Here is a 13,101-nt window from a genome sequence, read left to right on the forward strand (position 1 = left end):
ACCTCTCGTGTCCCTGCTGACTTCATTCGAGGGAAGTGCACTCAACTCCAGCTCCTCCAGAACCGTATTAGGGAACTGGAGCTGGATGAACATTGTTGATCAAGGGTAGTATTCCAGCAGCTGAGAGAATGTTTGAGGACTCATCCATAGAGGTAGTTTGGGCTGAGGTTAGAAGCAGGAGAGGTCACCCTGTTGGGGTTTTCTATAGGCCTCAAACGTTCCACAGATGTAGAGGTAAGGATAGCAAAGATGATTCTCGATAGGAGCAAGAGTAATAGGATAGTTGTTATGGGGGACTTGAACATCCTCAATATTGACTGGGAGTACTATAGTTCCAGTAGATGGCTCAGTTTTTGTCTACTGTGTGCAGGAGCAGTCTCTGACATAGTATATAGACAGGCCAACAAAGGGGCAATGCCATATTGGATTTGTTATTGGGGAATGAACCTGACCAGGTGTTGGATTTGGAGGTAGGTGAGCACTTTGGTGATAGTGATCACAATTCAGTTAGGTTTACAATAGCAGTGGGCTTGGGTATATACCACAGGGAAAGGGGCATAACTAAAAGAAAAAAGGTAATTATGATGCGATTAGGCAAGATTTAGGATGCATTGGATGGGGAACGAAACTGCAGGAGATGGACACACTTGAAATGTGGAGCTTATTCAAGGAACAGCTACTGAGAGTCCTTGTTATGTATATACCTATCAGGCAGGGAGGTAGTTGTTTGGGGAGGGAGGGGGTGCCATGGATCATTAAAATTGAAGCTCTTGTCTAGAGGAAGAAGGCTTGTAAGGATGAGGAATGAAGGCTCAGTTAGAGGACTCGAGAGTTATAAGTAAGCCAGAAAAGACCTAAAGAAAAAAAAAGGGTTAAGAAAAGCCAGGAGGGGGCATGAGAAGTTGTTGGCAGATAGGATCAAGGAAAATCTTAAGGCTTTCCATAGATATAATCAGGAATAAAAAACAATGAATTGAGTAAGATTAGGACCAAAGATAGTAATGGACAGTTGTGCGTGGAATCTGAGGACATAGAGGAAGTACTTAATAAATACCTTTCATCAGTATTCACATTAGCAAAGGGCAACATTAGTGAGATACAGGCTACAAAATTAGATGGGATCGAGGTTGACAAAAGAGGAGATTTCAGCAATTTTGGAAGATCTGAAAATAGATAAAACCACTTGGCCAGATGGGATTTATCCTCTGATTCTCTAGGAAGCCAGGAAGGAGATTGCGGAGACTTTGGCTTCAAATCTTTAAGTCATCATCATGAACAGTAGTACTACCAGAGGCCTGGAAGACAGCAAATGTTCCCTCGTTTAAAAGGAAGGGAGTCGGGACAACCCTTATGATTATAGGCCAGTGAGCTTTACTTCGGTTGAGGGTAAAGGTGCTGGAAAGGGTTACAGGAGATAGGATTTATCATCTGGAAAGAAATAATTTGATTTGGGATAGTCACAGATTTGTGAAGGATAGGTCACGCCTCACTAACCTTACTGAATTCTTCAAGACAGTGGCCAAACAGGTGGCTAAAGGTAAAGGTAAAGCAGTTGATGTGGTGTATATGGATTTCACACGGTAGGCTAGTACACAAAATATGGATTGAAGGTGATTTAGTAGTTTGGATCAGAAGTTGGCTCAATGAAAGAAGACAGAGGGTAGTGGTTGATGGGAAAATGTTCATCCTGGAGCTCAGTTATCAGTGATGTGCCATAAGTATCAGTTTTGGGGCCACTGTTGTCATTTTTAAAAAATGATCTGGATGTGGGCGTAAGAAGGATAGGTTAATAAACTTGTAGATGACACTAAGGCAGGCAGAGTTGTGGATAGGGCCAAAGGATGTCGTGGGTTACAGAGGGACATAGATAAGATGCAGAGCTGGGCTGAGAAATGGCAAATAGAGTTTAATGCGGAAAAGTATGAGGTAATTCACTTTGGAAGAAGTTACACTAGGCTAAATGGTAAAATTCTTGGAAGTTTGGATGAGCAGAGAGATCTCAGTGTCTTGGTGCATAAATCCCTGAAAGTTACCATCCAGAAGGCACATCGTGTGTTGGCGTTTATTTGTAGGGGACTGAGTTTTGGATCCACAAAGGTACAGCTAAAGCATGACAAGACACTGGTAAGGCCACACTAGACTATTGCGTGCACTTCCAGTCACCATATTATAGGAAAGATGTGGAAGCTTTGGAAAGAGTTCAGGAGGAGATTTACCCGGATCTTGCCTGGTATGCAAAGGTGGTCTTATGGGGAAAGGCTAAAGGAACAGAGGTTGTTTTTGTTGCAGAGGAGGAGGTTGAAAGGTGACTTAATTGAGACATAAGATAAATCAGAGGGTTAGATTGGGTGGACATAGAGATCCTTTTTCCCCTCAGATGATGGCTAACACGACAGGACATAGATTTAGGCCGGATATTAGGGGTAACTTTTTCACAGTAGTAGGGGCGTGGAATGCCCTGCCTGCAACAGTAGTAAACCAACTGAAGTTAAGGCTATTTAAATGGACATTGAATATCCATATGAATAAAACTGGAACAATGTCGGTTAGATGGGCGGATTACTTTCACAGGTCGGTGCAACAGAGGGCAAGACTGCGCTGTAACATTCTAGGAGTACGTCTGAATTTAGAAGTGCTTTTGAGAACAGGAAGGCTAAGTAATTGCAGTTGGCAGTCAAACATCCCTAAATGAATTGTGCAAGTTTAGATCTGATAACTCAAACTTTCACTTCAAAATGTTTGGGATAGAAAGCTTTTTTTTGTAGCTCAGGTTGAGGTTCAGGTTTAAAAATTTGCTCGCTGAGCTAGGAGGTTTGTTCTCAGACTTTCATATATAGCGTATTCAAGAATAACTGACACCCGATAAGCACAGTCAGCCGATTCTTAAAACAACAAACCCAAAGAAGACAACATGCTCAGAAACTCTACCCACATTATCAAAGGACATCGGAGACAACTACCAAACTACACCAACCCCTTGTCACCTGGTAGCCCGCAAACCTACCAACAAACAACTACTGATGAACCTGAAGGACCATGTACCAACCAGGAAAATGAATGTCACATACAAAATAGCCTACAAGGATTGCAACAAACACTACAAATTGGACAGACAGGCAGAAAACTAGCCACCAAAAGTCATGATCAGCTATCACTAGTATCTTCACACACATACACAATTCCTAAGGGCCTAGCATTCAAACCAAAACTCCAACAAACACATCAATTTGGACCCCATTTACCAACATCTGAGAAAGAGAACAGGAAATAATATCACCCACACGAACAGACTAAGACACCCAAATAGAAAGCGAGACAGAACACCAGCACTTCAACAGAACTCATTGATGTTATCTAGCATAGTGACGAAACGTAGGAGAACCAAACCCACCAGAGTAGCGAACAAACTTACAACCTGAACAGAAAGCCATCTTCACTGAATTCTATATATCCCCTTAAAAAGATACAGGTGATGAACATAATAGAATTCATCTTATGGTGTTTAAAATAACAGCGGCACATCAGCATAACTAACATTAACACAGCTTTTGACGGAATGTGGAATCAAGGAATTTAAACAAAATTGAAGTCAATGGGAATCAGGACACTGTCTCCTGGCTGGAGTCACAAATAGCCCAAAAAATTATGGCTGTGGCCAAATGGAGGAAAACTCCCTGTTGGGAGTTTTCTACAGGTCTCTGAATAGTTCCAGAGATATAGAGGAAAGGATTGCAAAGATGATTCTGGATAGGAGCAAAAGTAACTGGCTAGCGCTTATGGGAACTTCAACTTTCCAAACATTGACTGGAAGTGCTGTAGTTTGAGTACTTTAGATGGGTTATTTTTTTGTCCAATGTGTTCAGGAGGGTTTCCTGACAGTATGGAGACAAGCCAACAAGAGGTGACGCCACACTGGATTTGGTACTGGTTATGTCATCTCGGCCAGGTTTTGTTTATGTTATGTTTACTTCAGTGATGGAAAGGATTAGGTATATACTAAAGGTCAAGAGTTATAGCTCTGGGTAAAGACATTTATGATACAATTAGGTAAGATTTAGGAAGCATAGAAGGGAAAGGAAACTGCAGGGGATGGGCACAATTGAAATGTGGCGCTTATTCAAATGACAGCTACTGAGTGTCCTTGATAAGTGTGTACTTGTCAGGAAGGGAACCATAGTTTACTAAGGTAGTTGAATCTCTTATCATCAAGAGGAAGAAGGCAGCTTATGTTAAGATAAGATATGAAGGCTCAGGTAGGGCATTTGAGAGTTACAAGTTAGCCAGGAAAGACCTAAAGAGAGAACGAAGAGAAGCCAAGAGGGGACATGAAAAGTTGTTGGTGGGTAGGATCAAAGAAAATCCTAAAGCTTTCAATAGGTAGACCAGGAATAAAAATGACTAGAGTAAGATTAGGGCCTGTTAAAGGACAGTACTGGGAAGCTGTACATTGAGTTGGAGGAGAAAGAAGCTCGAAAATGAATATTTTTTGTCAGTATTCACAATAGAAAAAGACAATGTTATCAAGGAGAATATGGAGATACCGGTGACTAGACAGGATTGAGGCTGCAGGCTGGAGGGACACAAATAAGCTGCAGAGCTCAGCTGAGAAAAGTGGCAATTGGAAATTAATGCAGATTAGAGAGAGAGATAATTCACCTTCGAAGGAGCAACAGGAATAAAGAGTATGGAGTTAAATGTTAAGATTCTTGGTAGTATAGATAAGCAGACAGATCTCAGTGGCCATGTACATGGATCCCTGAAAGTTAACAACGCAATTAACCTGGGTGGCAAGGCGGCATATGGTAAGTTAGCTTTTATTGGTAGAGGGATGGTGTTTCGGAGTCATGAGGTCATGTGACAGCTGTACAAAACTCTAGTGCAACCACACCTGGTATACTGCGCACAGTTCTGATCACTGTGTTATTGGAGGGATGTGGAAGCTTTGGAAAGAGTTCAGAGGTGATTTACCAGGATGTTGCCTGATATGGAGGGAAGGTCTTATGAGGAAATGGTGGGGGGCTTGAGGTTGTTTTTGTGATAGAGAAGATGGAGAGATGACTTAATTGAGACATAGAAGATAACCAGAGGGTTAGACAGGGTGGACAGTGCAAGCCTTTTCCCTTGGATTGTGACGGCTAGCACAAGGGGACAGCTTTAAAATGAGGGGTGATAGACAGAGGACAGATGTCAGAGGTAGTTTCTTTACTCAACAGTAGGGGTGTGGAACACCCTGTCTATAAACTTAGTAAACTTGCCAACTTTAAGGGCATTTAAATGGGCACTGGATAAACATATGGATGCAAATGGAATAGTGCAGGCTAGCTCGGTGCAACATCAAGGGCTGACGGGTCTGCACTGCGCTATAATGTTCAATGCTCTATGTCTCAATCCCAGGACAGTTTTGAGTGTCTAAATTTTCATCTACTTCAGTGAACTATTTTCCATTAGATGGCCAGAAGTTTGGCAATTTGCTGATGATTTCTGTGTACCACTCCATATGAGACCCTACAGATGAAGCAGTTCTTGCTTGGATACAGCAAGATCTGAACATATTCAAGCTTGGAATGAAAAGTGGCAAATACCAGGCAATGAATTAACCAACAAGGAGGAATCTAGCTTTGTCCTGTTGACATTCAACAGTATTACTGTGGCTAGATCCCTCCATTATCCTCAGTCATTAATAATCAGATGCTTCACTTCTTCAGCCACAAAATCTGACTACAAATTCAGGTCAAAGGCAAGACATTTTGCAGGAAGTTATTCATTCTGACTTCGCCAAACCAGATTCATCAAGTACAAATCAAGTTGTGATGAGTGCAGTTCCAATAACACTTAAACAGCTTGGCATCAAGCAGCCCCTTGGCAACCCATCCAACACTGATAATCCATGGCAGCAGCATGCATCATTTACAAGATGCACTGCAGCAACTGACCAAGATCCTTCAACAGCACCTTCCTAATCTGAGGAGAGCAAGACAGCAGGTGCATAATACACCACCAAAAAGACACCCTTCCAAATTTTATACCATACTGACTGGTTGTCTATTGCTTTTAATTCATTGTTGCTAGTCCAAATTCTACAAACTCTTTACCAATAGCATGATGGGAGTACCTCTTCTAAATGAGTTGCAACGATCTTAGAAACTAGTACACTATTACCTTAAAAGCAGTCAGGGGTAGACAATAAATGCTGGTCCATGACATCCAAATCTCATGATTCAGGCAAGTCTTAAACGAAATGTTCTCGTACTGACCTTTTTACGCTTGATTTCTAAATTTTGTTTTTCCGCAAGTGATTTTACAGCTTCTATCCAAGCACCTGCCATTCGATTTATTCTTAATCGCATCCATCGAAATTCATCATGTGTAGACATCATTTTAAAGAGGTAATTGAAATCTGTTCGAATTTCAGCCTGTGATAAAGATATTTTAATTACTACATGCTTTAATTGCACTAGTTCAATACATGTCAGAACACGTTCTCTAGCTTACTATCAAACTGAATGTGTAAATAAAATCACAACTAAATTCCCAGAGTCTAACAAGTTCCAGTATTTCCCTCTAATTTGGGGATGGATTATGAGACAAATAGTAATTAAGTATTATAAAACAGAGTTATTGGTTACAAATTTTTCAATTAGAATTCTTGGTTATGACAAGCAAGGAACAAGGCCAAACTCATAAGGACTTATTTTTCAGAGTCAAAATGACTGATCGGTGAATGAGACAGATACCTAACTTGTTCCATACTGTGCTGTTCAGTGTAGTTTCGTCAAAAAATGAAAAACCAGTGGCTCTGTTAAACAGTGTGCGCGCATTAAGGAATGCAGGCAGATGTGCCAGAGAGATACTATGGCCCTACTTAAATGGCTCTGTCATTTAGAAGACAAAAAGAAACAAGAGAGCTGTAATCTTCACAGCTACTACTAAACACATCCTCATCTTGGAATGGATGTAGAAATCTTTCTGCAGCAGTGGACATAAAATGTACGATATCCTTCAGATGTCTTCTGGTCGGAGCAAATGGATGTCTTTAGAGAGGTACAGATATGAAAGAACACCATTAAACTCAGAAATGGTAAAGAGCCCTAAAAGGAGAATCCAGCATGCATCTTTTTGGCCAGTCTGCACCTCATTCCCTGAAGAAATCTGAAACAGAGACATGCCATAGTTGCATATAGTAAAGAGCACATTAAGATTCAGCTGTACAAACAAGTACAGACGAAAAAAAAAATTTAAACTGTCAAAGTGACTTGATGAACTTCCACAAATTCTCTTATATAACCAAACGAAGTGTAGAAGGCAAACAATTTCAGAAAACTATTTGCTGCGATGGAAGATAGCTGCTGACATGGTTAGAGAAATTAATCTGCTTGTGTGTTGCAACTTGGATGTGCCTGCAACGTATCCTCATTGATGAATTTTGGAAGGGAGTTGTTGGGCTATAGGAACATTTAAATATTAATAAGACAAAATTCCATATTAATTTACAATTAAAGCATTTCAAAATAGCATTGGAGATATGTATTCAGCATCTTGAATTTACTGATTAATGCAATTTACTCTGATGTTTGGTTTTATTGTGCAATAACAATTTAAATGTATTCTTGTGCGGTTTTAGAAGTCCAATCAAAATGATTAGGTGAACCAAAATAAAACAGTTCATTAATACACTATTTAAAGAATGCATCTAAAAGAAACAGGTACCTTTTCAATGCCCAGGTTATAATCAACATTTAGCTGAGGCTGTGCCAGTATAGAGAATGCTGAAGAGCATTTAAAGTTTCAACCCAAAACTAGGAATGTAATTGAAACAAAGCCTTAAATCATTAATTATATTATTGGTCTCACCACCTTACTACCTTTTTGGTTTCAAAAATTCCTTAAGTACAGAACTGTATGAGAAAAGAAAGAGCTCTGACATTCTCACTTATTTCTTTAAAAGTGATTTTGTATATGCCATTTGGTCTACAATTTTAGGTATTAATTTTTTCAATTTTTGTGATATTCAATCCCAATGGAGTTCAGAGCTGAAAATGTGTTGCTGGAAAAGCACAGCAGGTCAGGCAACATCCAAGGAGCATGAGAATCAACGTTTCGGGCATGAGCCCTTCTTCAGAAATGAGGAAAATGCCCAGCATGCTAAGACAAAAGGTAGGGAGGAGGGACTTGGGAGAGGGGCGTTGGAAATGCGATAGGTGTAAGGAGGTCAAGGTGAGGGTGATAGGCCGGAGAGGTCAGGAAGATGATTGCAGGTTAGGAAGGCGGTGCTGAGTTCGAGGGATTTGACTGAGACAAGGTGGGGGGAGGGGAAATGAGGAAACTGGAGAAATCCGAGTTCATCCCTTGTGGTTGGAGGGTTCCTAGGCGGAAGATGAGGCGCTCTTCCTCCAGCCGTCATGTTGCTATGGTCTGGCGATGGAGAAGTGGGAGAGGGAGTGGAAGTGTTGAGCCACGGGGTGTTGGGTTGGTTGGTCCGGGTGTCCCAGAGGTGTTCTCTGAAACGTCCCGCAAGTAGGCAGGCTGTCTCCCCAATATAGAGGGGGCCACATCGGGTGCAGCGGATGTAGTAAATGATGTGTGTGGAGGTGCAGGTGCAGGTGAATTTGTGGTGGATATGGAAGGATCCCTTGGGGCCTTTGAGGGAAGTAAGGGGGGAGGTGTGGGTGCAAGTTTTACATTTCTCGCAGTTGCAGGGGAAGGTGCCAAGAGTGAAGGTTGGGTTGGTGGGGGGTGTGGACCTGACGAGGGAGTCACGGAGAGAGTGGTCTTTTTGGAACGCTGATAGGGGAGGGGAGGGAAATATATCCCTGGTGGTGGGGTCCGTTTGGAGGTGGCCGAAATGACGACGGATGATACGATGTATATGGAGGTTGTTGGGGTGGTAGGTGAGGACCTGGTGGTGACTGGAGGGGCGGGGCTCAAGGGCAGAGGAGTGGGTAGGGGAGGAGATGCGGTGGAGGGCATTGTCGATCACGTCTGGTGGGAAATTGTGGTCTTTGAAGGAGGCCATCTGGGTTGTACGGTATTGGACCCAATTACAGACAGCTTAATCTAAAAATGTCCAACAGCACCCAAGTTCCACCCCCATGGTAGATATTCTCAGATGACACAGTTGACTTCCAGTGATGATTACTATTCCTGCTATAACATTGTCACGTTATTTGCTCCTACTAGATTTCTAAACGCTCACTACCCTTCACGTGGCATCACAGATTAATCTTGCACCTTTCCCATACATTCCACAACTGGCACCACAGTTTAATTATGCAATTTGAATTCTCTGCAGCGGTTAGTGTGAGCATCAGGATTACACAGCATAATTGGTTACGTAATCAATACGAACCAAATTCTGTTGGTCAGTTTCTTCCCGAGGACTCTTTGCTCTCCATGGTAGAGGGGGACACCAATTTTCAACCTATCCTCAAGGAGAAAAGTTACATTAAAAACTGGATAAACAGAACTAACGAACAAGAAAAAAACCTAATTATTCTGAAAGCTATTTTTAAAGGATGAGACAGCTACATGTACAAATGGTAATAATTCTTTTAAATACAGCCCACAATGCTAACTTCAGACATCTCCAGTATGAGCAAACATATTGCTTCATTCAACATCAATGTGTAATACAAAAGTGCCTAACAAATGGACAATTTAATATGCTAATGAGTCAATATTAAGTGTGTATTCTGGCTATCAAGGGAGTGCAGCGTAGGTTCACGAGATCAATTCCTGGAATGGTGGAATTACCTTACACAAAGACTGGAGCGACTGGGCTTGTATACCCTTGAGTTTAGAAGACTGAGAGGGGATCTGATTAATAATCTTATGTCTCAAAGGTTTGGACACTCTGGAGGCAGGAAACATGTTTCCGCTAATGGGCGAGTGCTGAACCAGAGGACACAGCTTAAAGATATGGGGTAGACTATTTAGGTCAGAGATGAGGAGAAACTTCTTCACCCAGAGTGTGGTGGCTGTGTGGAATGCTCTGCCCCAGAGGGCAGTGGAGGCCTAGTCTCTGGATTCATTTAAGAAAGAGTTGGATAGAGCTCTCAAGGATAGTGGAATCAAGGGTTATGGAGAGAAGGCAGGAACAGGATACTGATTAAGGATGATCAGCCGTGATCATATTGAATGGTGGTACAGGCTCGAAGGGCAGAATGGCCTACTCCTGCACCTAATGTCTATTGTATTTTATTTTGCACAGAACTTGTACATTTTAACATTTACAAATATTTCTTAGTTTTGTTATTAGTGGTTTCTTTAAATTAAAAGTTTGATGTTTTACCCTATTTCTCAAGCTCAAAGATCTACAAAACAATTGCATGTGCAATTTATTATCCAATTTTGTCAGAGAACAAAAAAAAAGCATATTTTACTTATTAAAGCTTACCACCACTGACCTCGCTGAGGTAAATAAAAAATGAGCAAATGGACCCATCCACACCATAGCTGGCATAGCAAGGATCTGACCGCCACATAGTCTTCATCCACTGTAATTGAGAAATAATACATGTAAGTTTAATCTCTACATAGATTAGTCTACTGGATATTACTGTATATAGATTACATTTATTTTTCTTTACTGTGGATTGTGGAGCAAAGATGAATAGGACTCCATTAAAACAAGGATTATGTAAGGGGTCACTATACCTTTCAAAAGGAGAACAGGTGGCTGGGGGGGGGGTGGTCAAAAAGAGACGAGGTAGAGGAGAAGGAGACAGAGACGGAGAGAAGAGTAGAAGATATTTTGGAACTTAATTGTGCTGTGGTAGCTGTGATTAGAGGTAGCTCCGCCAAATTCAGATTGATGATTGGGTTTTCAATTAGGGCTCAATGTTTTGGTCAGGATTCATCAGCATCATAACAACTGATTGATTTCTGGGCAGGTGGACAGCTTGTGTAGGACAATAGAGGCTGAAGGTCTCCAGATTTCAAGAGACAATATCGCTCTCATTTTCACTCTCTGCAGGGAAGTAATTAAAAACTGAAAAATAGTGAGCTATTCTCTTCCAATATTCGCCAGAAGCTCTTGCCCCATAACAGTGACTGAGAAACTGAACAATGTTTCATCACCCCCGTTAAACTGATAAGATCAGAGGAGTTGGAAGCAGCAAAAGGGTCACCTCGTTCTCTCCTATAACTAGGACTAGTGCAGATTTAAAGTAGGTTTTGTTGCTGATAACTTGATGGGTTGAAGGAACTCTTCTGTCTTGTACTATTCTAATTTAGATTGGTGCTATTAGAATTGCTTCCCCAACATTTTACTTCTAACCCTAACACATAGGGGAGAGCCACTCACCCCTACATCAAAGACATCTCAAAGGACTGCCAGACTACTCCGATCTTTTGGCGTCATGGTAGCCCACAAAGCCACTGAAAGCAACTAATGAGCTTGAAAGACCCAATACAGACAATAAACAAAATTAATATAAATTTACAAAATACCTTGCAAGAACTATAACAAACACTAAATTGGTCAGAAAATTAGCCACCAGGATACATGAATATCAACTATCCACAAAAAGACATGACTCACTCTCACTAGTAGCCTTACATACAAAGCAGGAAGGACACCACTGACTGGGACAACACATCCATCCTCAGACAAGCTAAGCAGAGGCAGGCACGAGAATTCCAAGAAGGATGACATCCCAGCCTAATCTCCATCAACAAACACATTGGCTTGGATCCCAGTTACCACCTCTTGAGAAAAGAGAACAGGAAATGACATCACCACAGGAAATTGTGTCACCAACCCAAGGAAACCTAATCATAAAGAAAAAGCAGGCCATGTCACCAGTGCTTCATTCAGAGGCTCACTTTTTTGTTACCTGGTATCGTGACGAAACGTCTGAAAACGAACCTTCCAACTCAGCAAGCAAACCTACATCTACATCTACAACACACATCTCAAATGTGGACTTCCCTTCAAATAGCTGTGTCTAATCCACATTTCCCAGCTCCTGACTAATTCTGATATAATTGGCTTTGGCCCAGTTTAGTACTCTTCCCGGAGGACCACACTCTCCATCATTGTGGTCACTGTTCTAAAGAAATCCCCCACCGCAACTTCTCCCACTTCTCCTGGCTTGTTCCCCAGTACCAGGTCCAAAAATGGCCCCTTCCCTCGTCGGACTATTGACATATTGCTCTAGAAAACTCTTCTGCATGCTTTGCACAAATTCTTCTCCATCCAGACCTCTGACGCTAAGTGTATCCCAGTCACTGTTGGGAAAATTAAAATCTCCCATCACCACTACCCTACTGCCTCTACATCTATTCATAATCTGTTTACCCATTTGTTCTTCTACATCATGCTCATTGTTGGGAGGTCTGTAATACAGTCCCAACAATGTAACTGCACCCTTCTTATTTCTCAGCTCCACTCTGCCTCACTACCCAAGACCACCTTGGGTGTCCTCCTTTAGCAGAGCCAGGATATCGTCCCTGATCAGCAATGCAACTCCATCCCTTCTTACTTCTCTCCCTGTCCTGTCTGAAGCGTCTATATCCTGGAACATTTTGTTGCCTATCATCATGCCCTTCCTTCAACCAAGTCTCTGTGGTGGCAATAATGTCACACTCCCAGCACCAATCCAAGCCCTAAGTTCATCTGCCTTACACACTATACTCCTTGCATTAAAGTAGATGCATTTCAGGCCATTAGTTCTTTTGTGTTCACCTGCTCTCTGCCTATTCTTCCCTTTGTTAATGTTATCTTCATAATTCTTACACAGTCTCCACCTCGCTGCTTACTTGTTTTCTCTTCTGGTTCCCATTCCCTGCCACATTAGTTTAAAACGTCCCCAACAGCAGTGGCAAAAACTCCCCCAAGGACATTGGTTCAGGTTTGGTTCAGATGTAGACCGTCCCTTTTGTAATAGTCCCACCTTCCCCAGAACCGGTCCCAATGTCCAACAAATCTGAACCCCTCCCTCCTAAACCATCTCTCAAGCCATGTGTTCATCCTGCCTATTTTATCATTTCTACACTGGCTAACACGCGACACTGGTAGTAATCCCGAGATCACTACCTTTGAGGTCCTCCCCTTTAACTTCTCTCCTAGCTCCCTGAATTCTTATTTCAGGACCTCATCTC

At 41.8% G+C, this 13,101-nt stretch overlaps 1 protein-coding gene across 4 annotated transcripts in view; it reads right to left on the reverse strand.

Annotated features, from left to right (window-relative positions):
• The window catches only part of mgat5 (alpha-1,6-mannosylglycoprotein 6-beta-N-acetylglucosaminyltransferase), a 143,940-nt gene that overhangs the window by 87,944 nt on the left and 42,895 nt on the right, over positions 1-13,101 (reverse strand). For all 4 annotated transcript variants that reach the window (XM_060827136.1, XM_060827135.1, XM_060827137.1 and 1 more), the window contains exons 5-7: positions 10,404-10,493; positions 9,347-9,418; positions 6,255-6,413 (exon numbers count right to left, since the gene is read on the reverse strand). In XM_060827136.1, coding sequence (XP_060683119.1) covers positions 6,255-6,413; positions 9,347-9,418; positions 10,404-10,493 — 321 coding nt within the window. The remainder of the gene's footprint in view (positions 1-6,254; positions 6,414-9,346; positions 9,419-10,403; positions 10,494-13,101) is intronic.

Source organism: Hemiscyllium ocellatum, chromosome 7, assembly GCF_020745735.1.
Source record: "Hemiscyllium ocellatum isolate sHemOce1 chromosome 7, sHemOce1.pat.X.cur, whole genome shotgun sequence".
Classification (NCBI taxonomy): domain Eukaryota; kingdom Metazoa; phylum Chordata; class Chondrichthyes; order Orectolobiformes; family Hemiscylliidae; genus Hemiscyllium; species Hemiscyllium ocellatum.